The sequence below is a fragment of the Stegostoma tigrinum genome, chromosome 2, assembly GCF_030684315.1.
Source record: "Stegostoma tigrinum isolate sSteTig4 chromosome 2, sSteTig4.hap1, whole genome shotgun sequence".
In the NCBI taxonomy this organism is placed as follows: Eukaryota; Metazoa; Chordata; class Chondrichthyes; order Orectolobiformes; family Stegostomatidae; genus Stegostoma; species Stegostoma tigrinum.
In genome coordinates, this window is record NC_081355.1 from 104,100,930 (window position 1) to 104,128,122 (window position 27,193).

The window sequence follows — 27,193 nt, forward strand, 5'->3', positions numbered from 1 at the left end:
GCTTCACAGGCCACTACATCCAACCTGGTGTCAGACTTGGAACTTTGAACAAAATTTCAAAGTCATTTATAACAATAAACAAAACTGGCTAAAGACTGATGCCTGCGAGACTTCATTAGCAGCCACTTTCCACTGTCATCATTTCTACATGATTGAAGATTGGCTTACAGCTCTGTAATTTGAGAGTTTGTCCCTTGCTCCATTTGTTACTTTCCAAACTGTTATCCACTTAAAATGAGGTTTGAAAGATATAATTGAGGGAATATATCAGCTCCTCAATTAACTCCAAACATACTCTTGGATCCAAATTGTTCAAGCCTGGGGCCTAGCTTGCCTCCAGCTTCCTAAGGATTTGTGTTACTAAATGTTTCCAGTTTGGTCCATCAAGTCTATATTTCAAATGAAATTGAGGTATGCTTCTTCTCTTTCATTGAAAATGAAAATGAACACAAGATAATGAGGAAGAACCACCTGAGACTTGCTCATTAGTTTCATATACAATATACCGAGTGCTTTATTTTGAGGTTTGCCTACACAGTTGACCTTTACAGAAATTTCCCCAATGCCGGAAATACTTTCAACACATGATATTGACTGAACAAAGCAAATAATAGTGAATTTTAATTTCTTGTCATATAATTGTATTGTTAATCTTTGGCTTATTATCAAATGCATCCCATTTATGTAGCCCTATTAGCACCAATTTCATGGAACCGAGACATACTTATTTAATGCTGAATAACTGCACAATTTCTTTATTTCATTGTGTGCACATTTCCATACCAACTTGAATTATAATATTCCACATTGAATCATCTCCCTTCCCGAGGTAATCTTCTCAAATATGCTAAATTTTGAGTGTTATTTCCATACTCTCATACCTCTGACACAGAATAATACCTGCAAATGCATGTTTCACATTACTACAATTTGGAATGTACTTTGAAAATTTTGAAAGTTTAGCACAAAGTTACAACAAAGCTGTACATTCCACACAGGGCTAAATCATTCCAACGGACCATTTATGTTCTCTATTTGTGTATCTATCCTACCTTTGGTATGATAATATCCCTTTAAATAAACATATATGTTTATTAAAACAAAAATCAGCACACTTCTACTCAAAGAAATCAAATTTCAGGTTATAATAGAAGATTTTCTTTTCTCCATTATGAACTCTCAATGCTGCAGCTGCTCCTAAACAAAACATTTGTTTCAATGAACATCACTGGCAATTTTGAAGACCACTTATCCTTTTGGTTCCTGAATAGAAGACTGAAAGCTCCTAGCTTTAAAATACTAATGACTGTAAAGACAAAATCTGCTTGTGCACTCTATACCAATCTTTCCAATTATCATGCCTCTTTCTCTTTCCAGGATGGAAATGCTAATTAACATATTTCCTGCAATTATATTCATCAGAGAATGAGAGAATTGGCTTCGGGCAGAAATATTAAGATAATTAGTGTGGACTGTTCTTTTAAACAGAAGTGAAACTGGGAGTGCAGTTAGTTTTTTGACTAGAGTAACAGCACTTAGTTCCACAGCAATTTTTTTAAAAAAAATTGTGAATATGTAATAAATAAACCTTTAGAATTTTCCATCAACCTACATGGGCATCGAGTGTGATTGGGGACCCAAAGAATCAGACTATTTACATGAAATTAAAGTAAATAATTAAACAGTTTTCTGTTAAGCAACTCTTGTGAGGACAATCTACATAAGATTACCAAGTTATTTTAATTTATTACAAATTGACAAACTGATAATCAGGATGAGCATACCTTTCTTATTTCTCTTTCAAAACTTGAAAACCATGGTTCTGCAGTATCCATGAGTTGAGAGAACATTGCACTGAAGAGATAAGATGACAAGCTTGAAGACAATGAGGTGGTACACAATAGCAATATTAAAAATACAATGTTATCACTTAACTTACTAAGCATCATGTTCCAAGAACTGAGGGTTGAGGAGAGCTTTCATTTCCTCACTGTGGAGAGATAAATCTGCAAAATTAGTAAAACATTCTTTTCTACATCAATATATTCAGCTGTTTCCTGCTTGACCTATAAACACTGCCAAACTCTCCTCACATTAGGAATCAACATAAAGCTCTGTGCAACCATTTTTATAACTGCAAGATCAATGCAATTGTTGACTAAGAAAATAAAATTATTGGAAAGTATATCTTGAATTTAAAAAAAATCGCTCTCCTTGTCCAGTAGCAGTCCATGTGTTCATTCAATTTTATTTGTAAGCAATGATGGAACATGATCCAGCTCACCAAATATGGTGTGTTCCAGTATGCCAAGTCTTACATCTTACAAGGCTTTTTCATTTGCCCAAGATCTCTCAATGAGAAAGCTAGACAAAAGTGAAAAAAGTTTTGATTTTCTTGTAACAAGTGCAGCACATTACTTGACACATATTTAAGACTCTGAGGAGCAAATGTGTGCTGGGATTATTATCCAATCCAGTTAACTATTAACACTTCTATTTATGTATATGAAGCATTTCAGTGACAAAGATTAAAGTTAGTCACCAACATTCGCTATGTAAAAATACAAAAATATATCCATTGCTACTTTTTCCTATTTTTCATTTTCAATTCCGTCTTTTGCCAACAGTCTCTCTAGAATCCAGAATGCTAACTCTATTAGACTCATAATTACAGTAAGAAAATGGACACTCTTCTAAATGATTGACAATCCTGAAAACATTATATGATGCTACTTCAACCGCACATTGGTAAATCTGGACAACTGATCAGTAACATTGTAGCTCATGAGCTAATGACCCATCGTCTTCAACAACAAGCAGAGCCTCCCCTGTGAGTTGACCTAAATTGTGTATGAAGTACAAAACTGTACCTTCTTCAGGTTGATTTGAACTTCAAAATGAATAAAAAAAAACTTATATGGATAAAGAACTTGCCTTGGATTTGATGCTTCACGAGCATGTGAGAAGGCTTGATGATCACAGTGTAGGATAAAAACAAGAGGAGCCAGAAGTTCATGCATGCCCTAAAATATTAACATCACAGAAACAATCAAAATAGCTGGATCATTTTTAACCATAAGTTTTTAAAATATGTATGCTGGAAAATGTATTAAGAGTTTTTTAAAATGGGAGTCCCTCTAATGGATCAATGAATTTACAAAATGCAAAAATCATGCAGTATGGTTAAGTGCCAGAGTTCCACATCTAAAATTTTAACAGTCTTTTTTCTTTACAAGTGCTGACTGTATTGTTATACATTCTCAGATGTTGCTTTGTTTTTTTTAAAATAATCTTAATGTTGGCATTATATATACTACAAAAAAGGAATTAAGAAATGTGTTCTTACATTAGTATAAAAGTTAGCCCAAAAATGCGATACAAACGTATGATTTTCAAATTTAATTGCCACAATAAATGGACACTTAATTACAGATGTAATCTCTTGTAGCCTGCACTTGAACATTTAAAAAATGGTTTAGAAGGAGCTTGTTTTATATGCAGATAGACAAATTCAGGGAAAGATGGAATAACTAAAACATTAATATGAAATTCACTAAATCTTCTGTGTATGGAAGTTTTTTTCTCCCCTCTGAAATTCTAGTCAAACAGAACACTAAAACATATGCAATCTATAACTTGGAGCAGATCTAAATGCTTTGGGGACAGAATGTTATGCCCAAAATGAATGCATATTTATTCTTAGTAAATGTCACAAGACACTTTTTCTTACAGTCCAATTTTAAACTGCTTAATTATTCAACCAAACCTGCACAGTATTTCATTACCTGCTTGTAAAGCAGCTGCTCATTTTCCCTCGCATAACAAAACAGGATATCTGTCAAGATCTGCCTCACACTTTCCTGTTGGAAATACTGCATTTCAGGAAACCTGAAAGACATGTATTATTTCAGCACATCATCTCAAGAAATGTTGTTCCTTTTTGCTTCCCGGCACTAAACATTTTTAGCAAAACTATCCAACAACATTTAGTGAACATTTCTATTTCATAATGATTCGGTTCAAACTAAACTAGTTAGAAATGAAAATAGAAATTGGCAATTACATTTTGTTTAAAATGCAACAAAAATGTTTGTACATTCTAAGAATGAATTTCTACTTACTTAAAGCAATTCGCAATATTGACATGGTGCTTTCTCCTCAACTGGAGACAACACACAGGATTTCCTACAAGTTTCAGGGCCCTGAAGTTGGACCAGAATGGGGATGCCTAGCCTGCACTTACAAGCAGTAAGGTTAGTATAGCAATATCTTCAAAGGCAGCTTCCTAAATTGCTAATCAAGTTTGATGACTTAATAAAGGATGGTGAGAGAGACCTGTTGTATCCGGCCCAATCAGATGACTGGAAGTTCTGAAGTTCTGGCATCCACACCAAGAGAGTTAGTGTAGAAAGAGAGACATGGAAGTGTCCTTGAGGGTTAAGTCAGAAATAACATTTCTCAGAGATAATGGGAACTGCAGATGCTGGAGAATCCAAGACAACAAAATGTGAGGCTGGATGAACACAGCAAGCCAAGCAGCATCTCAGGAGCACAAAAGCTGACGTTTTGGGCCTAGACCCTTCATCAGAGTAGATAGGTAGAAACTGTCCCCACTTGTAAGAGACAAATGAGTGCACATAGTTTTGAAGTGCAAAAAAGGAAGGGTGATGTGAGATGATGAAGGGTCTAGGCCCAATAACATTTCTCAGAAGCGTTATGATGCAAAACATAGCCATTTGGCTCATTGTATCAACAGGTTTTCCTATGTGGTGCCAATCTCCAGCTTTTTCCCCATATATTTGCACACCATTTCTGTCAAAAAATAATCATCACATGCCCTCTTAAATGCCTCAAATGAACATTCCTCGACCATATTTCCAGGCAGTAAATTTCATACCCTAACAACTCGCTTTGAAAAGGGATTTTCTCACATCACCCTTCCTTTTTTGCACTTCAAAACTATGTGCACTCATTTGTCTCTTACAAGTGGGGACAGTTTCCAACTATCTACTCAAATTAACCTGCTCATGATTTTGAAAACCTCTGTTGAATCTCCTCTCAGCCTTCTTCTCTTATGAAAGTGTCTAAAATTCTTCAAGCTATTCCAAGTGACTAGAGGCTTTCTTTCTTAGAACAATTCTTGTGAACTGCTTCTGAACTCTCCCCAGTGCATTCAAATTTTTCCAATAATGTGACACTCACAACTGCGGATAATACCCGAGCTGAGGCCTAAAGAGTGCCTTGCAGAAATTCAACCTCACTACCTTTCTCTTGTACTTTATGCCCCTAATAAAGCCAAGAACACTGAGTGCTTTATTAACTGTTCAATTCACCTGTCCTACCACCTTCAATGATCTACGCACATATACACCCAGATTGCTACACCCTCTTATAGTCTTGTTCCCCTTTTTAATGTTGTATTTCAATATTCTTTTGACCAAAGTGATTACCTCACATTTCTCCGTATTGAACTTGACCTGCCACCTATCAGAACACTCCATCAACTTGTCAATGTCCTTCTGGAGTTCTTCCTGCCGTCCTCTCTGTTAACAATTCTTCCATGTTTAATGTCATCTGCAAACTTTGAAATTGTCCCCTGCGTTCTGAGATCAGTAATATATATCAGGAAAAGCAAGATCCAAAACTGATCCCTGGGAAATTCAATTACAAATTCTCTTTGAACCCAAAAATTATTAATGAATGATTACTCTTACTTTTCTGCTACTCAGCAAATTGTCCCTTTTATATCATACATATAATTATGTACTACCACCTAGAACGTTGCTCACAGATCTGTTGTGTGGTACTGTATCAAACGCCTTCTGGAAATCCATATATACCACATCAACAGCATTGCCCTCCCCAACACGTTCTGCTACCTCATCAATAACAGGATTGTAGGGATTTTCCTTGCAACCTTTCTTGAACAAAGCCATAATGTTTGAAATGCTCCAGTCTTCTGGCATCTACCCTGAGTCCAGGGAATACCGAAAGATTATGGGCCATGATTGCCTTTGCAACTTATACCCTCATTCCCTTCAAAGTCGCGGAATGCATCTCATCCTGTTCCTTGTCAATTTTAAGTACTAACAGTTTTCCTAAGATTTCTCCTGATTAATTCTAGTGCATCTCGCTTTACAAACAAGGAGGATGCCAAAGTATTCATTCAATACCTCAGCTTTGCGCCTGCCGCCTCATGCAAATCCACTTTTTGATCTGAGTGGTGTTACTCCTCCTTTAACCACTCTTACTGTTTATATGTCTGTAGAAGTCTTTAGAACTTCCATTAGTGGTAACTGATAGTCTTTTCGCATAGTTCCTCTTTGCTTCTCTTATTTACTTTTTCAACTTCCCCCATAACTCTTGTTTTTCTGTTGATTCTCAGCTGTATTTTCTACCTTACAAGAGCCATAAGCACGTCATTCTTTTCATTTTTAATTTCTGTCTACTTTGTCATCTAGGGAGCATGAATTCGTTTGTCCTACCCTTTCCTACCATAGAGGGAATGACTATATCTTAACATTCTGCTGTTTGAAACAGGCTCATTGTTTAGTTACTGTTTCTCTGGCCAACATCTTGTTCTAATTGATCCAGCGCAAGTTGAGCTCTTGCACTGAATTCGGCTCTCTGCTAATTGATTTTTCTTAGTATTATTGTATGTCATTTTCCAACACCATTCTAAACCTAATGATACAATGATCACTATCTTCTAAATATTCCTTCACTGACACTTGGCCCACTATATTTCCAAGAAGCAGATCCAACAAACCATTCTTGCTTATTGGACTAAACACATACTGCTCAAGGAAACTCTCCTGAACACATTATAGGGATATATACAGTATCCCAGTCTCTATTTGAGAAAGTGAAGTAACCCATTAGCACTGCAGCCTCATAGCACCAGGGACCCGGGTTCGATTCCTACCTCGGGCGACTAACTGTGTGGAGTTTGCACATTCTTCCTGTGCCTGCGTGGGTTTCCTCCGGGTGCTCCGGTTTCCTCCCACAGTCCAAAGATGTGCAGGCTAAGTGGATCGGCCATGCTAAATTGCCTGTAGTGTTCAGGGGTGTGTGAATTATAGGGGGATGGGTTGGGGCGGGATCCTTCAAGTGGCGGTGTTGACTTGTTGGGCCAAAGGGCCTGTTTCCACACTGTAGGGAATCTAATCTAATAACATTGATATAATGCAAGAGTCAGGCAATGATCATCTCCAACAAGGGAAGATATAACTATTGCATTACTAATGCTGAACCCTTACTAACATTATCCAATGACCAGAAGCTGAAATGGACTCGCCATAAAAATAATGAAGTTTTTAAAAAAAAGTTAGATGCTAGGAATTCTGCGATGAATAATTCAATTCCTGTCTCCCCAAATGCCTGACTACAAGGCACAAGTCAGGAACGTGCCAGAGTATGTTCTTCTTGTTTACATGTGTGTAGCTCCAGCAACACTCAAGAAACTCAATACTACCCAGGACATAAATAGTCAACTTGGCTGCCACACAATTCACCACTTTTATTATTTGCACCCTCCACCACAATGGCAGCAGTGTTTACTATCTAAAAGATGCACCTTCAGTAACTTATCCAGGCTTCTTCAACAACACCTTTCAAATCTGCAATCTCTGCCATGCAAGAATAAGGGCAGCCAGATGCATGGGAAATACACTACTTGCACTTACCCACCAAGTCTCACACCATCTTGACTTGGAAACATATCCCAATTCCGACACTGTTACTGGATCAAAACCCCAGAATTCCCTTCCAAATAGCTGGACGAATAGGTGTATCTATATCCCACAGATGGCAGCAGTTCAATAAAGCAGCTCACCAACATCTTCTCAAAAGCAATGGAAACGTAGTGGATTAGCAGTGTTGCCTGCATTTAATTATCAATTTTTTTAAAGAAGTTACTAAGTCGCAGTCAACATGGTTCCCCTGGAACCTTACTGAATGTTAACAGCTAGAAGCTGAGCCACTTTTCCTCAGTATCTTTCATAGCTTTTGTTGTGATGGTGTTGGTGTAGCTTGTTCAGTTAAAATTCTGGTCAACGATGTCCCAAAATACATCAAAGATCAGTGGTTTGATAATAGCAGCACTGATAAAGAACAGAGTGACACAGACAGAATCAGTCATTCTCTCACCTCAGGCCACTAATTCGAAGGTGACGTCTGATGTATCTCTTGCAAGAGTTACAGTCACTTCTCTAACATTTCTCTATAGCCCACAAATTTTCTGTTCACATAATGACCCAATTCCCTTTGAAACCCACAATTAAATTTGCCTGCACCACACTATGAAACACGCACTGCAGATCCTAATCAGGTGTTAATTTTCACCAAAGCCAAAGTGGAGCAGTTGGCACAGTCTTACTTCTTTTCAGTTTTCTTTAAGCCCCTCTCAGTTCATGCTTAGAAGTTAACCACATATCCAAATTTTTGCCTTTCTCTTACAGTCATAGAGTAATAGGGCTATCCAGGATGGAAACAGACACTTCGGCCCAAGTTTTCAATGCTGACCTGGGTTCCTAAACTGACCTAATCCCATTTGCCTGCATTTGGTCCACATCCTTTTAAGCCTCTCGTAATGGCGTACCTTTCGAAATGTCTTCTAAAATGTTGTAATTGTATTTATTTCTACCACATCCTCTGGAAGTTCATTCCATAAAAGCACCACCCTCTCAAAGAATGAGCTTCTTGATCGGAAAGAGGAATACTACACTATGCCACTAGACCTCTGGCCTGAATATCTATTCTTAATCTAACTCATTCACATGCTCTTCTGTCATCCACTGATTTTGAGCAACTAAGGCCTTCTCTACATTTCAAAGGCCATTATCCTCTCTTAACCAAACACCGTGTGAAGTAGAGATAATAAAATGTGAGGCTGGATGAACACAGCAGGCCAAGCAGCATCTCAGGAGCACAAAAGCTGACGTTTTGGGCCTGGACCCTTCATCAGAGATTCTCCAGCATCTGCAGTTCCCATTATCTCTCACCGTGTGAAGTAGTTGTTTTATCATTTCTTCTTCACTAGTCACTTTAAACAAAGTCCCTTGCTTTTCGATCCTTCCGTAAATGGAAAGGGCTTCATCCTCTCTATTCTGTTCAGATTCATGATTTTAAATATCTCTACTAAATCTCCTTCCAACCTTCTCTTCTACAAAGAAAACAGTCTCAGTTTCATCAATCAAACAATGTCACTGAAGTATCTGATTCATAGAATAATTCTTGTAAATCTTTCAGCACCCTCTCTAATGCCTTCACATCCTTCCTAAAGTATGGTGCCAAAATTGAACATACTACGCCAGGTGAGGCTAAGCCAGGGCATTAGAAAAGGTCGAGTATATTTTCTTTGTTTTTGCACTCTGCACTTCTAATTATGAGGTTAAAAATTAGATGACACCAGGTTACAGTACAACAGGTTTATTTGGAATCACAAGCTTTCGGAGCAGAGCTCCTACACCTGACGAAGGGGCTGAGCTCCAAAAGCTTGCAATTCCAAACAAATCTGTTGGACTATAACCTGGTGTTGTGCAATTTTTGACTTTATCCACTCCAGTCCAACACCGGCATCTCCACATCTAATTATGAAGCCCATGATCTTTTGTATTCCAATAATGGTTTCCTCAGACTGCTCTGCCTTAAATTATTTTGTTTCAACTGCACATAGATCCACATGTCCCTTTGCTCCTGCACACTTTTTTTGTATACTGCCTCTTCTTATTTGCCCTACCTAAATGCATCACATGATGCTTCACTGCATTAAATTTCCTTCGGCGCATACCTATCATTCCACCAGTCTATGTCGTTTTGAAGTCTTTCGCTATTCTGCTCACAGGTCACAACACTTCTAAGTTGTGCATCATCTGCAAATTTTGAAACTGTGCCTTTCACAGTGTAGTCCTGATCATTGATGAGAAAGGCTTGAATATAGAAAAGATCAATCCAGATTACAATTAATTAGTTGAGGCAGTTTTTAGAGATGGCACTTCCTTGTTATTTGTGGAAGTTTGGTATTGGCAGTTTCATTCCTGAAACATTTGTCAATGAGCAGATCACTGTATACCAACATCACCGTAGAATCAGTGAACTGTCCAATTATGTCTGATCCTATGGTTAACAAAGACACTAATAAAGTGGTTGAAGGTCAATAGGCCAATCACAAGCACTTCTACAACCATTGGAAGATTTTTCCATTGACTTCAGTTTTATCTCTATCTTTGTGGCCATTTTAAATCTACTGGTATCTTGTTATTGAAAGCAGTTTCTCTTTTACCTTCTCTGGCAGTAAGGTTGCAAGAGGTCAGAAGCCACAGGTTTCTTGTGAAACTTGAACTGAGCTGTGGCAAAACAGTAATGGAGAATGGGTAGTAACAACTCCTCCAACAGCTTTTGGTGAATGATTTGACTGCATTCTGACAAAGATACTCAAAGGTCTATGTTATTTGTTTAATCTACTTTGTCCACCTGATTATGCATTTCAGAGAATAATGGAGAGGTGCACCAAAGCATCAGCACAAATCACAGAAAACCATTTAACAGAAAATAAAACCTGAACTGTTATCAGTGTAACATAAATGACTACCTATTACTGTGAAGCACGGTATTCTCTAGCATACTGAGCAACTATGAGAAAGACATACTAATACAAAATGTAACATAATCTGCTTAGACATATTCACACTGGCTTACTAACAATGTTTATTCAGTTAGTAAACAGACATGCAACCTAAAATCTAAGGATGGAGAAACATGAAAGATTCAGTTTACTTGTTGAGTTAGCAAGGCCATACCTCTGGACCTGAACTGATAACTTTAAAAAAAAATTACTTTTTGTCAGCAGAGCTACAACTTTTGTAGAATAAAATTGGAAATTGGTATGATTCACCTTCGAATATGTAAACAAGACAGTATTTACTACACTAGATGGCAGCCTGTGCCATAGATGACATTAATATGCATAAACAGGCTACATTGTCATTTATCATGCGCCTTACTTAACTTACAAGTATGTCCTCAGAATCTCCTATCTGTGTTTGTGTGCAGAAAATGCAGTTATGCCAATATAATTCACTTCAACGAGAACTGCTTACCTCTAATTATACAAAATAAGTCAAGATGAAGAGTGCTGTTAATTTGAGATCAAAAATATATAACTTACATATGCACATGACACAATGAAAATCAATGAAGAGTTGTTACATAGCTCTTTATTTTAATATTTTTGCAAAATGACAACTGAAATGAAAGAAAACCAGAGGTCAAGCCCAGAATCTGACTTTTATTTGACAGTGTGCACTAACAGAATAATTATTCGCATATTGATCCTTTACTTTACTCTGGAATGACATTTTGTATTTGATAAAATAAACTGCTGTTCCAAAAGAATTATAAACAAACTTAAGTGGATAGTGGGTTAAGAAATATCACAGAAGGACTGATTTAAAAACAAAGCTCCACACTTTGTTATCAAGGGGTTATACTGGGCCTGGTTTTGGGAAATGAGCACAGCCAGATGTGTGAAGTTTCAACGGGGGAGCATTTCGGGAGTAGTGACCATAAAGCCATGAGTTTTAAGAAACCCACGGATAGGGGTAGCAGCAGTCCTTGGGTGAAGGTGTTATACTGGGGGAAGGCAAACTACAATAATAGAATGCAGGACCTAGAGAATTTTGAATGGAGGTGGATTTAACCTCAACCAGCTACGTCAGACATGCGGGAGTATTTTAAACAGCAGTTGATAAGAGTTCACGCGCAGTAGGTTCCTGTGAGAATGAAGGATAGGTATAGCAAGTTACATGAACCTTGGATGACAAGGGATGTTATGAACTTGGTCAAAAAGAAAAAAGGAAGCATACGAAAGGTCTAGGAGAATGGAAACTGATGAAACCCTTTAAGTATATAAGTAGGAAAGAATTTAAACAAGGAATTAGAAGGGCTAAAAGGGGTCATGAAAAGCTGTTATCAAACAGGATTAAGGAGAATTCCAAGGGTTTTTCTAAGTATATAAAAAATAAGAAAGGGAAAAGGTTGGCCCACTCAAGGACAGAGGAGGGAAATTGTGTGTGGAGCCAGAGGAGGTAGGTGAAATCCTAAAGGAATACTGAGTGCTGGTATTCACTGGAGACGGACTTGGTGGAGGATGATCTCAGGGAAGGGAGTGTCGAATTTCTAAGCCAATCTACTATTAAAAATAAAGAAGTGTTGTGTTCCTTAAGAAGTATTAAGGTAGATAAGCCCCCAGGGCCTGATGGGATCTATCCCGGAATATTGAAGGAGGCAAGAAAACAAATTGCTGGAGCATTGACAGACGTCATTGGACCATCTGTGGCCAAGCTGTGGTTGCAGAGGACAGGAAAATAGCCAATGTTGTGCCACTGCTTAAGAAGGGTAGCAGGGACAATCCAGGGAATTACAGATCTGTGAGTCTTATGTCGGTGGTAGGGAAATTATTGAAAAAGATTTTTGGGCAAGATCTGTATGCATTTAGAAACAAACTGCCTTATTAGCGATAGCATGGTTTTATGTTGGGGAGTTCATGCCTCACTAACTTGATTGAGTTTTTGAGCAGGTGCCGAAGATGATTGATGAAGGAAAAGTGGATGATATTGTCTACATGGCAGACTGGTACAAAATGTCAAGTCACATGGTATCAGAGGTGAACTGGCAAGATTGATACAGAACTGGCTTAGTCATAGGAGATAGAGGGTAACAGTGGAAGGATGCTTTTTGAAATGGAGGGTTGTGGCTAGTCGTGTACCATAGGTTCAATGCTGGGACCTCTGCCATTCATGGTCTATGTAACTGATTTGCAGGAAATCGAAGATGGTCCAATTAGTAAATCGGTGGAAAATACAAAGAATGGTGGAGTTTCAGACAGTGAGGAGGATTGTCAGAGGATACAGCAGGACATAGATCATTCGGAAGCATGGGCAGAAAAGTAGAAGTGGAGTTTAATTTGGGCAAATATGAAGTGATACATTTTGGAAGGTCAAGTACAGGTGGAAATTATACAGTGAAAGACAGAACCCTTAGGAATATTAACATACAGAGGGATTTGATTGTGCAGGTCCACAGATCATTGTTGGTGGCAGCGTAGGTAGATAAGATAGTCAAAAAGGCCGAAGGCGTGCTTGCCTTCATCGGAAGGGGCTTTGAGTATCAAAATAGGCAAGTAATGCTGCAGCTTTATAGAACTTTAGTTAGACTACACTTGGAGTATTGTGTGTAGGTCTCATCACCACACTACCAGAAGGATGTGGATGCTTTGGAGAGGTAACAGAAAAAGTTTATCAGGATGCCTGGTACAGGGGATTTTAGCTATGAAGAAAGGTTGGATCGACTGGGTTTGTTTTCACTGCAACACAGGAGACTGAGGGGTGACCTGGTACAAGTTTATAAGATTGTGAATAGCATGGATAGAGTGGAAAGTAGGAGTCTGCTTTCCCAGGGTGGAGGGGTCAATTAGTATGGGACACAGATTCAAGGTGCAGGGGCACAAGTTTAAAAGAGATGTGAGAGGAAGGTTTTCTCACTTAAAGGGCAGTGTGTGCCTGGAATGCGCTGCCAGAGGCGGTGGTGGAAGCAGACATGATAGGGCATTCAAGAAGCACCTGGACGAATACAAAATAGGAAGAGAAGAGAAGGATACAGATCCTGTAAGTGGAGACAGTTCTAATATGGAAGGGGCAAAATGTTGTTGTCGCAGGCTTGGAGGGCCAAAGGACTTTGCTTTGTTCTATCGGTTTCTATGAAGAAATATTTGTAAGGTTGGATCTGTAATCATTGGAAGCTAGAAGAATAAGGCATAATATTCATTGAAATATAAGATCATGAGGGGACTGACAGGATGCTTCTTCTTGTAAGAGGTATTAGTATTAGGGACACAGTTTAAGAATGAGGGATCACCTCATTACGCAGAGATAAGGGCATTTTTCCTCTGAGTTGCGTGTGTCTTTGGAACTCTCTCCTCCAGCTAGCAGTGGAGGCAAGGTCATTGAACAGTTTCAAAGGCAGAGATTTATCTACTTTTGACTAATAAAGGAGTCAAGGAATTCTGGGTGGGCAGGAAAGTGGTGTTCTGACTGCTTGTACATAAATGTGCATTTTTGACATACAATTATTCCATAACTGCACAGTATTAAATAGAAATCAGATTTTGAGCATTTTCATTTTTTTTGAGTTGCCATTTTGCAAAAATATCAAAATAAAGTGTCATTGGAATAGTTGCCATCTTAGTGAATGGCACAGCAGATGTGAAGGGCCAAATGGTGTCCTTCTGCTTACAATTTGCATATTTATACATGTACAATATCAGATCTGGGGTCACAAGTGGCAGCTCACAATTATATTGCCTAAGTGAATCTAATGACCATCACAACTATGTAAGGGCCAGCATTCAATTGTAACTCTAATGCTAAGTCTAAATCATCAAACCACTGAGGTGATCAACAGTCACCGAAAGATTGATTTCGGCAGTGCATAACAACATTTCAATGTAAGAATAGAACTGGGCACTTTGCAACCAATGGGCACTTGTTTCTCAAAGCATTCCACCATCTATAAATGTCTAATCACAGATGCTGTGGAAACTGAAGTTCAAACTGGCAATCACACCACTCATATTCCAATCTCTTCATCATTGTTATGTTGTGCCATAGTAAGCACTATCTGTATGCATGATGCACAGTAGGAAGTTAGTAATGCTATATCAGCAACACCTTCACTTCTGTGATCAGTACAAATTAGAAGAAAAAGTGGGATTATGGGAATGCTACACAAGTACTTCTCCAAATAAAAAAAACTATGCTGACTTGGATATGAAAGAACAATGACATCAAAATACCTTCAGAATTCTAGAAACTTCCTCTCAGTTTAATGCACTTTCTGAAGATGATTGAATCTGCACCAAAACCTACCAATAGCAAAAGGTATAATTACAAGCATCATTGCTTTTCACTCACATATATATATCGTCCCTCATCTTTTTCGTTACAGAAACAATAATAAAACTTGCATCTATATGGTGCTTTTCACAGGTTACACAGTCTAAAGTGCCTTACAGCCAATGAAACACATAGCATATGTAAGAGAAACAGTATCATAATTATGCAGCATAAATTCCACAAACCGAAATGTGATAATGACCAGATATTATTTTTAGACCACCAGGTCAACCAGGTCGGACCCATCTCCTGCATGTCCGCCCTCACCTGTTCTTTTCCTTCCAGCAACAGCGATAGGGTTCCCCTTATCCTCACCTACCGTCCCAACAGCATCCACACGCAGATCATCAGATGCCATTTCCGCCACTTGCTGAAAGATGCCACCACCAGAAACATATTCCCCTCCTCTCCCCTCTCTTGTCTGCCTTCTACAGAGACTGTTCCCTCTGGGACACCCTGGTCCATACTTCCTTCACCCCCAACACCATCCACCCCCCACGGCCCGACAGCACCTTCTCCTGTAACCAGCGAAGGTGCGACACCTGCCCGTTTATCTCTTCCCTCTCCAGCTTCCTAGGGCCCAAACGAACCTTGCAGGTGAAGCAACGCATCACCTGCACTTCCAAGAATCTAGTCTACTGCATTTGCTGCTTACAATGTGGTCTCCTCTACACTGGGGAAACAAAGCGTAGACTTGGCGACGGCTTCACAGAACATCTACGTTCTGCTGACAATAAAGACCCTGGGCCACCTGTTGCCTGCCACCTTAATGCACCACCCTGCTCCCTGACCAACATCTCTGGCTCCAGCTTGCTGAAGTGCTCCAGCAGAGCCCAACGCAAACTGGAGGAACAACACCTCATTCACCTCATTTCTACTTGGGAACCCTACAGCCCTCCGGACTCAATATAGAGTTCAATAATTTTAGGGTCTAAACTCTCCCATGTCCCAGCCCCCTACCCCACACACCAGGCCTTGTACCACATAGCCTGTCAGTACACATGCCCAATATTAGTCACGAATAGTCCCCATTAACAACTATTCACCCTCCCAAACTGATTGTTATCAACTTCTTTGTCTGTCCAACTTTCCTTCTCTCTCTTTAGGCTCTATGCTATAGTTTACTCCCTATCCCACCCACCTCCCTATTTTCTGCAATATAAGCTGATGTTTTCCCAGCCACCATCAGTTGAGGAAGGGTCACCGGACCTGAAACTGTAAATCTGTTTTTTCCTTCACTGATGCGGCCAGACTGCTTGGCCTTTCCAGCAACTTTGTTTTTGCTCTTGATTTACAGCATCCGCAGTTCTTTTGGGTTTTATTATTTTTAGACGTTGATGGCAGGACAAATATTGACTGGGAGTGCACCACTTCTTTGGTGCCAATGGAATTTTTAGATCCACCTGAAGATGTTATCACAGCATTGATTTCACAGCACATTCAGAAGATGGCACCTTCAACAGTGCAGCTATCTTTGAATACTGCACGAGAGCATCTGCCTTTATTTTGTGCTCAAGGTTCTGGAATAGGGCTTGGATTCAGAAGGTGGAGGGCTTGAGTGTGATTACTGAGTCATAAATGACATGTTAAAATATTGCTGAGGTTTCTAAATACTTTCTATTCCAAAATTATTTGCCCTCTCCTAGCTGTCCATATTGTTGTGTCTAACTATTCCAGAACACAATGAAAATATTATCTTATTGTCAAGCTGCAAAACAGAATAACATCATACCTATTAATAACAGACTAAGTCATTGTGATACGTTGCACACAAACAAAATAAACACTTAATTTGAATTAGTGGGGCAGTCCATCAGTTCAATTGTTTTACCAATTGACTCTGAATCAGTCAGCTTACTTGCTACTGCTTGAACTTTTTTCCATTAATTGAATGTGAATGTATGCAACAAAGCAATCTATGTAGTATGAGAAGCAACTAAGAATTTTTTTCTCACTCTAATGAAAGTGAAGATTAGTTCATTCCCCTTAAAATCTACCTCTTGCTGATCAACTGATAAAACAAACTGATCATGGTTTTAAAGTCTTACTGTACCCAAAACTATTTTTTATATGCTTGAAAGGAATATGCAACCTAGAAACAGGAGAAAACAGTCCAAAAACATTAAGCACATTTTAAGAGAGGGTCCCATAAAACATATTGTATTAAATATTAAAATCTTATAAATTGATATATATATAGTTTTATATATATATATACATATATATATATATATATATATATATAAACAAATGCACATGATATATTAAATATACTATGTTATACAAAGTCTTGCCTGGAAATTCTTGGACTTTATTACGAAGGGTATCAGTTAATTATGCAGATGTGACAAATCACGTAATATAAATAAGATGGCCTGCAACTTATTGAAAACAAGTGAGTATCCTAATGTCTAACATCTTGCTTGAATCTTATAGTTTATTTTCAGATTTAATTTTGCACCTACGTTCTAGTTACATCTTGGTGAATCATTGCTCGAAGTTCTTTATCCTGAAAAAACTTGTTCCAAAGACTCTAGATAAAAAGACAATCAGACAATAAATATTAATAGAAAGAACCCCAAAACACATGCTTTACTGTGTACCAGTTACCTGATACTGTGTACAACAACTGTTTATTCCCATTTTCAGAATTATGTACCTGACTTCAGCCCTGCATGCTTGGATTTTTCCAAACCAAGACAACCTGACATTACATTGCAATGAGATGCAATAGTGTTTTGCTAAACAAATTACTCAAACACTTGTAAACAACTTGTATTAAATGATTTTCTTTAAAAATGACAATGCTTTATCAATACAGGAAAAGTGTTTGATTTAGAAAATGAAAAAAAATTCCTCTTAAAATTCATTTTCCATAATTAATTTTTGGAATTCATATTGGAAGATATGGAAAATTCTATATTGGCTCTGATATATCTTGTACTCGTCAATCAGCTTGTAGGAAAATGCAAACCAAAAACATGCAGGATAATGGGTGTTTGGGGGACGAATTTAAATGAGACCACGCACTTCACATACAATGAGTTGTAGCTAGCATCTCGAGTATAGAAAAGCTGCCATACAAAAATACATCCAAGCATATCAGGCATTTGGGGGTGGAAGTTGTACTATAATTAGAATGGATGAAAAACCAGTTGATCTGTGCCCAAAGTCTTAAGACCTAATTCTGCCAGGGGGATCTCCACAGTGAGCAAAGAAATTCCTTAAACCTACCTTCTAACTTGCACCTGAGCCACAAACATGAACAAAAGCCCAAGATCAAAGGGAAAAAAAGAACAATTGATACAAGGTGGCCACATAAATTCTCTCAGTAAGTACTTCCAAGTCAACAAACGGTACAAAGAATGACTTAGAGGAGATATAAATAGTGCAATAAATTTTTCAGTGTGGACAATAATCATCTTGCACAGTTCCTTGGTTAATTCCACATAAATTACATAATAATCATTGCAACTTCTCATCATTGTAAGTCAAAGTAATATCCTTATGGGTGATACAAAATTAACCACTTACAGGCTTACTTTGCACAAAGACATCTACATCTTGACTACTTTGCAGTAAGTATGAATTGCTAATCAACAGATTGGCTTGCTGAAAGATTAGGCTTCGAGGTGGAGCGATAGGAACACTGGAAACAGGAGCAAGACTAGACCGTTTGATGCATTCACATGATGGTGGATTTTCTACCTCAACACAATTTTCCTGCATTATCATCATATTTCTTCATACTCAAAAGTCTATCAGTCTTTGATTTGAACAGATTCAATGTCTGAGGCTCCACAGTCCTCTGGATTTAAGAATTCCAAAGACCCACTACCCTTTGAATGAACAGATCCCTTATCTCAATCCTAAATGGTCAACCTCTTATTCTGAGACTGTTCCCCGGATCTTTAAGACTGTCACTGGTTGTATTCTTCTTGATGTAGAATCATAGAATCCCTAGAGTGTGGAAAGAGGTCATTCAGCCCATCAAGACCCTCTTAATAGCAACCAACCCAGACCCAACCTCCTACCCTATCCCTGTAATCCTGCATTTACAATGGCTAATCCACATAGCCTGCAAATCCCTAGACATGGTGGACAATTCACCGTGGCCATGTAACATGCACATCTTTGATCTGTGGGAGGAAATTGCAGCACCCAGCAGAAACCCACACTGACATGAAGATTTGCAAACTCCTCACAAACTCCACCCAAGGCTGGAATCAAACCCATGACCCTGGCACTATGATGCAGTAGTGCGAATGACTGAACCACTGAGGAACCGGGATATATCTTCAAAAGAAATTGTGAAATATGATTTCTCTTCCTTAGCTTCATGCCTAATCCTACCACAATTTTCCAAGTGTACATTTATTACATCCTTGACAGCAGATTCTAGATATAGTCTCAATTATTTGGTTTTACGTATTAACTGAAAGATGCATTTTATTGGCTTTTATCAAATAGTTAAGCTGTTGTTGGATTACCAACAATCTTTGAAACTTTAAATGACAATAAAAAAAATCTGGTCATACTCACCCCCTCATCCTGTGAAAGTGGGTTGTTGACAACCAGATCTTGCTGTCCAGCAGCTTTCCGAGGATTTGTGATATGCTGTGGTGAGACAAAATGCCAGCTGGTACTTTTTTAAAAAAAAAGACTTAGAGACATGGAAACGGGATGAAAAAAATACAAAGTCACTTACAATTTCTTTTATCCGTTCATAGTGGGATCTTAATTCCGTTATCTTATTAAGCCACTGCTTTTTGTCCTCAGGCAGAACATCCAAGAACAGCTGCAAGAACGCAAACTTTAACAGTTAGAGCAAAATAAGCAGAAAGTGCATCACTGCTTTTCAATGGGATGCAAAGAACATATCCAGAAGGGAGGAAAGATAACACTCAAATATTAGTTAAAAAATTACAATGGTAAAATAAACCTTTAACTGACTGAAACCAGACATCTATTGTGCTTGTTCATTACAAAAAATATATTTACACGTACAGCAATAAGTTTGATTAACCCATATAAATATGGTTAAGCAGAAACCAAATTTTATAAAGAGATGTTAAGTCCACTAGTAGTAAAGAATCACATTAACAAACAAAAATATATGACACAAACAACTTGGGTGAGTTAGAACAAGAGCACGATTTAATCATATGAATAATATTCTTAAAATTAAAAATCTGGATAAAATAGTCATTCAAAAATGTCTTTTACTATATTGCGGTTCTGCTCACATCTCTACTCATTTATTAGCACATTCATATTTGAATGAATTGTCTTTACACCTACTTTGAATACAGGCGAAATAAGCAGAACTTCTAGCACTGCTAGAAATAATGCAACAGCAGAACCTGCCTTGAAATAATGCAACAGCAGAACCAACTTAGCACACCAGTCAGGATCTTGGAATGGAATTACTGACAGGAAAGACAGCTTTCTTGGTTATGACACAGTTTCAGGCTGTGTTTATTTTAAAATCTTCACTGCACTACAGGGTCCAATGCGACGGCCATTTGCAATGGCTACTTAGTGCATTCAGATTTAACTATGATTAGCAATTATAATTGCTCCCTGCACGATGTGGTAAACACTGATTCTAAAGGAGATGTACTAAGTGAACAGCCACCTGGGGGGAATAAAATTTAGTAGGAAAGAAAAAGTGCCTTATTTTTCTTTATTCCTTCATGGGATATGGATGTCACAGGTAATGCTAGCATTTATTATCCGCTTAGCTGTACTTGAATCGAATGGCTTGCTCGGCCATTTCAGTGTTTTGTGTCTGGACTCACCTGTTGGCAGTACAGACAAGGACAGGAGTGTTCCTTCCCTCAACCAGATGGTTTTATAACCATCAGCAATAGTTTTATGAAAATCTCATGAGGTGCTCCTTCGCTGAAGTTAAATTCTACCAGTTGCCATAGTGGAAGTTGAACTATGTTGCTGGAGCATTACCCTTAGTCTTTGGAGTACTGATCCAGTTACATGACTACTACGCCACTATCTCCTGTGAAATGTTACTTTTAGCTTGTATGTTGCAGAAAAAGTCTAAATTTTTTTCAGCTTGTGTGAACTTTTCATTTAGAAATTTGAAATACAATTTTTTTTTGGTGGGGTATTGGTCTCTCATGACATATAAGAAATGAAATACAAGATTTTAGGTGTGTGGCAGAATTCAACAACGCGCAGTTGGACAAATGTCGTAACAGTAACACTGGAGTCATCAATTCCTTAAGCTTCAAAAAAGCTAAATTACTGAACATGTTTGAACTTTTCATTTTAATAAAAGAAAATTTAAATGCTTTAAATTAGAAATGGTATTATGTACGTGAGAGGTAATAATGTTTTTGGCATAGGAACTGTAGACAATTGGCACCATTACACTAACTCTATAGGTTAAAACATGCACGTGACAAACATAATTTCTTGCCAAATAAGCTTTTATTTTCAAAGATAGGATCATAACTCAATGAGCAGATTCAAATTATTATTAGACAGGAACAATTTTCTTGGAAACTAGATCATCATATTTAACTTAAGCTACTCATTCAGAATAGCAAATGCTGTAATTCTCAACCACTATATGTTAACAATGATTTAGTTCATGAAAATGATTTTCTAATCCCATGTATTCTGTTTCTGTATTATCTCAAAAACAAGTGACCACAAAAGATAGCCATTGCCGCAGGTTATAATTTCAATATTATAAAATGAAAAATTCAAATTTCCAGTCACATTTTGCAATATTTCTGGTCTGTTACAAAGTCAAATTTGCTTATATTCACATCACTATTCTAGCAAATTTATTGTAGGCTAGCAGAAACTAAATTAAAACAATCTTGAAAGAGTATTTTGATGGGGTGGGGCAGGGTGGGTGGGGTGCAGAATCCACATTTGATACATCATTATTACTTCCTACATAATGGCCCAAGTAATAAAACACCCAATATTGGCTTGATAGAGCAATGGTTTGACTCAGCCTCCATTCGGTACGATTTATAAGGATGACAGGGGATTCTGTTGAAATATACAAAATTTTTAACAAAACTGAAGACATTAGATGCAGGAAGGATGCCTTCCCTTGTTGGAGAATCTGGAATCAGGGGATTATCTCAGTAAGCACTCCCATCATGGAACACTAAAAAAAAGGGTAAAAACCGAAAGAACTGCAGATGCTGTAAATCAGGAGCAAAAACAAAGTTGCTGGAAAAGTTCAGCAGGTCTGGCAACATCTGTGAGCATAAATAAGTTAACATTTCGGGTTTGGTGACTCTTTCTCAGAATTTTGAAGTTCTTCCTCAGAGTTCTGAGATAGGGTCACCGGACCTGAAACGTCAACTCTGATTTTCTTCTTTACAGATGCTGCCAGATCTGATGAGTTTTTCCAGCAACTTTGTTTATGTGACTAAACTAAAAAGGTTCCTGTTATAGCAGCAATTATTTGCATAGAAGCACAAATATTTTCATACGCATTTATAACATGGTTCATACAAAGTACTCAGTGAGAGGATATAAAATAAAGTACATATTTTGCAAAGTCAATGGGCCTAATTTTAATTCTGTATAAGTGAATTGGATTTTAATTACTTAAACTGGGCCCAATATGTCAGTTATTGCACAATAACAAAGTCTTGAGTGAAAAAAGAAGTTACCTTCCAACAAACACTGCGGAATCTGCTGCTTCTCAGCTGACCATTAATTCCTTTCAGTCTTATTCTTGCAAAATAATTACTGTGTCCAAATAGATCTTCCCATTCTTTGCTAATAATTATAAAATGAAATAAATGCATGAAATTATTCATTCAAATAACTTAACTCAATATCTTCCTCCGCTCTAGCTGATATCATGTCAGTACTCGTTAAAAAGGATGTATTACTAGACAGCAGTTCGCACTGCCCTTGACTATGCAAGTTTGAGCAAGGCTGGCACACAAAAGGAATGAAGGACTATTTAGGACTTGAATGGTGAGATGCATCTTATTCATATTATTTTAAAAATCAAGTCCTCTTCAAGAACCTTGGAGTAGATTTCCATTGTATTTCAAAAATCACTTGTTTTAGAAATGCCTTATGATTTTGGGTATTAATGGTACCTAAAGACAGTTTTCATTTCAAGAAGGAAAGGAGACAATGCTATAGATGTACTGACATATTGGGAGTGGAAACCAAGCAAGACTGATTCCTTGGTTCTTTAAGAGTAAAGGCAAGATAGGAGGTTTGGAGTTGTGAATTGCATTTGATACTAGACTGACTGAGGACAACAGGAAGGAACACCAGAACATAAGGTGGTCATTTGGCCCCGGTCCAAAATTCAACGCCGTCACTGATGTCAACTGCACATTTCCACTTATGCTTGATAACTCCATTGTCCACCAAGAACCCAAGTGTGCCTTAAAAGTAATCAAAGAATTTGCTTCCAGTGCCTGAGGAAGAAAGCTCCAAAGAGACACCACCCTCAGAAAACATTTGCACTCATCTGCCTTAGATGGGGGACCCATTATTTTTAAACAGCATCCTCTAGTTCTAGTGTCTTCCACAAGAGGAAACAAGCATGATCTGTATAACCTTTCCACGAAGAGGTCCCAACCACCCCAGGCATCAGTTTAGCAAACCTTCTCTGAATTGGTTCCAACGGATTTACATGCTTCTTCACAAAAGGAAATTAATACTATCTCTCGTGCTCCTGTCCCTCTCAATGCCCTGTTAAATTGAGCTTTAACCTTTTTTCTTTTGTACTGAATTCTCCTCACGATAATTGATATTATTTTATTAGCTCTAATTGCCTGTTGTACATGCATGCCAGTATTTTACAAATCACGCACCAGGACAGCCCGATCCTTCTGCATTTCAGAGTTCTGCAATCACTCATCACCTAAATTATTTAAATATTGTATTATCTCAATCACTTAAATACATTTTGCTGCTTGTCCCTCGAAGCTTTTGAGTCCCTTGTGATTCAAAAGCCTGTTTACCTTGCAAAATATTCAATGAACCAGACTCTACTGCTGGCTGGTAAAGTGGAATACAAAGTGTAATGACCTTCAGAGAAGAAATTCCTCCTTAATTCCACCTTAAATGGCTCCAACTTATTTTAAAACCAGGCCTACTAGTTCTAGAGTCCCCATGACAGGAAATGTCTTTTCTCCATACTGCTAGTCACATCAAAGATCTCTAATAAATCTGTCAAACAATTCCACTTCAGTGCAGTGTCAGCTACACTCAGTTCATTGAGTATACTGAAGGCTGAGTTAGATGGAATTTTGATTGACAAGGGACTTGAGTCTCATGTGGCAGAAGGCACATAGGATTGAGTTATTGTTTAATAATAATCTTGACTTGATTAAACAAGTGAAGAATGCAATTATATTCTGTTTAATTGCAATCAATATAAGATACATATGCACCATACAATTGATCCAATTTGTAACCCACCTTGACTTCAAAGGGAGTATGGGTCTTGCCAATGTTTTATTGATTTCCTTTTCTTCTGTGTAGCCTCTCTGAGCTGTTCGTGTGTCAGCAACTTAGCCAATGCTGCAAACTCAAAACCCTTGGACAGGGTGTGCATAACTTGGAGGGTATGTTACCTGCTACCTTTATTTTCATAGGACAGATTGACTGAGCAAGTTTGCATCCTTATTCATCATTAAACCCTGATCAAGTAACTGGCATCATCCTTGGCAGAGGAATTTTGAAAAGGCTCATTGTGTAAATAGGGGAAAAGGAAATTAAAAGTTGTATTCTACTTTGGGCTAGTTTTAATTTGTGGTGCTTTAGAGATGAGCAATCAAATTTTCCTAAAACATTCTTTGAATTAAAATTCAGTCCTGAAACAGTGAGTAATTAGTTTTGTAACTACATATAAATCATTTTTGATTTCTATTACTCAAGGCTTTATCAACTACATTTACACACTAATTATTGTCAAGCAATTATTTAGATTTCATTTTTCTATACAGTTTTTAAACACTGGTAGGTAATCATCTGTGTAAGTTTTATACATCTTTATTGAAGGTCATACGCAACTTTATCGTTTGTTTTAAAAAATAAGTATTAATGGTCACAAGTAAAACAGCTCAGCAGGGGGAATTTAAAAATGAATAGTCACTGATAAGATGTTTGATTTAATGACGAAACCTCATCTGAGATCCTGAGTGCAGGCTGTCATTCATGAGGACAAGACAGCATACATGCTGCTTTGCTAAACTAATGAGTAAAAGTGATATAGTAAAATATCCAACTACCTTCACAAAAAAATCATTAAAAATAACAGAAACAAACCATCACAGGGACAATAATTGACATCTTAAGAACCCACTCAGAAAACAGTAGGAAATGACATCATTAAAATGCAAGACCATAAGATGTTGGTGCAGGAAGAGTCCATACAGCCCACTGAGTCTGTGCTGTCTTTCAACGAGATCATGGCTGATCTGATAATTCTGAATTCGACTTTTCTACTTTTTCCTCAAAACCCTTGATTCGCTTACTGATTAAAAATGTGTCTCATTTGGCCTTGAATACACTTAATGACTCAGCCTTAACAACTCCCTGAAGTAAAAAATTTCACAGATCCACTCACATGATTAAATTCCTAATGGTGCATAAACAATGATATTATCCTTCCCATCAATATATACAATCTTTAGGTCACAAGTTTGAATCTAGCATTTTCGTAAGGTTTTCTGCAAAATTCAAAGAAATATGGCCAGTGTATATTAGGGCTCAGCTACAGTTATGATGAATATACATTTTAAAATATTTCAGAGCTAGTAACAATACCAGGCTTTTCTTTTCTATTGCATAACGCTTTTGAAATTATTTATTGTTTATTTTAATATAAAGTACCCTAACTGGCTTATCCATGTGGAATTCATCTTCTTATGAAAAGATTGCAGCCACTTCAGAGGTTCGAGTATCAATTGCCATGGTAAAGGGTTTTGTGAAGTCACAGGTGGCCAATAGTATTTCATTTGTTAGGATTGTTTTCAGCTTCTCAAAAACTGTTTGGCACTCACTTGACTACATTACCTTTGCCTGCTGTTAACCTTCCACTAAGTATGAAAATACAAGAATACGACATCTGAATTTCCCAGTGTTTCTATATTAATTAAATAGTAGAAGGTTCAATTAGTGAGTTGTTTGTTACTTCTTCTACAACACATTGCATCCCAACTCCATTTATAAGTTTGCTGATGACACCATTGCTGTAAGTCAAATCTCAAACAACAAAGAGATAGAGTACAGGAAAGAGATCGAGTGCTTAGTGATATGGTGTAGAGACAACAATCTCTCCATCAACATCAGCAAAACTAAGGAGCTGGTCACTGATTTCAAGAAGGGGAGTAGAGGGTACACTCTTGTCTGCATCAGTGGTTCTAAGGTGGAGATGACTGACAGCCTCGAGTTCCTGGGAATGATGATCACCAATAATCTGTCCTGGTCCACTTACGCCAATATGACGGTCAATAAAACACAACAATGTTTCGACTTCGTCAAGTGGCAAAGGAAATTTGGCATGTCCACAAGGACTTGGACAATTTTTTAACAGATGCATCTTAGAGAGCAACCTACTAGATAAATCATATCATGGTTTGGCAACTGGTTTCACAAGACAGTCATGAACATAGCCCAGTCCACAAACCAGCCTTCCATCCACCGACACCATCCATACTTCCTGCTGCCTTGGGAGAGCAACTAACATGAACAAAGATCCCTCCCACCCAGGTTGTACTCTCTTCCACCCTGTTCCATCCAGCAGAAGATACAAAAACTTGAATATGTGTATGAACAGATTCAAGAAGAACTTCTCCCCCTCTCTTATCAGGCTTTTGAATAGATGTTAATCTCAAATGTTAATGTTGATCTCTCTCTGCACTTTCTCAACAGCTGTAACACTTAATTCTGCACTCTATTCTGCTACCCTGATGCACTTTGTATGGTTATGGTCTGCCTGTACAGTACACAAACCAACACTTTTCGCCATACCTCAATACATAATAAATCAAACACAAATTCAAACACTCACTGCTTGTGTCACCCTCCACTGTTCATACAACATGCTATCATCTTATGTGTCTATTAAATTTAGAGAAACCAATCAGAAGGAGGACATACAGTATTTAATAGGAGATTGAACATGAAATATTCATGTGTTAACAAATCACTTATGGTTCAGGATCTCTCTGATCCTGCACAGGTGATAGTGGCTAATAGGGGTTAATGAGACCTAA

The 27,193-nt window shown here is 37.8% G+C and overlaps 1 protein-coding gene across 10 annotated transcripts in view; it reads right to left on the reverse strand.

Annotated features, from left to right (window-relative positions):
- The window catches only part of tbc1d5 (TBC1 domain family, member 5), a 504,442-nt gene that overhangs the window by 204,034 nt on the left and 273,215 nt on the right, over window positions 1-27,193 (reverse strand). For all 10 annotated transcript variants that reach the window (XM_048520185.2, XM_059638264.1, XM_059638253.1 and 7 more), the window contains 8 exons: window positions 22,613-22,721; window positions 19,660-19,749; window positions 19,494-19,568; window positions 17,417-17,484; window positions 3,786-3,888; window positions 2,935-3,023; window positions 1,940-1,990; window positions 1,785-1,854 (listed from right to left, as the gene is read on the reverse strand). In XM_048520185.2, coding sequence (XP_048376142.1) covers window positions 1,785-1,854; window positions 1,940-1,990; window positions 2,935-3,023; window positions 3,786-3,888; window positions 17,417-17,484; window positions 19,494-19,568; window positions 19,660-19,749; window positions 22,613-22,721 — 655 coding nt within the window. The remainder of the gene's footprint in view (window positions 1-1,784; window positions 1,855-1,939; window positions 1,991-2,934; window positions 3,024-3,785; window positions 3,889-17,416; window positions 17,485-19,493; window positions 19,569-19,659; window positions 19,750-22,612; window positions 22,722-27,193) is intronic.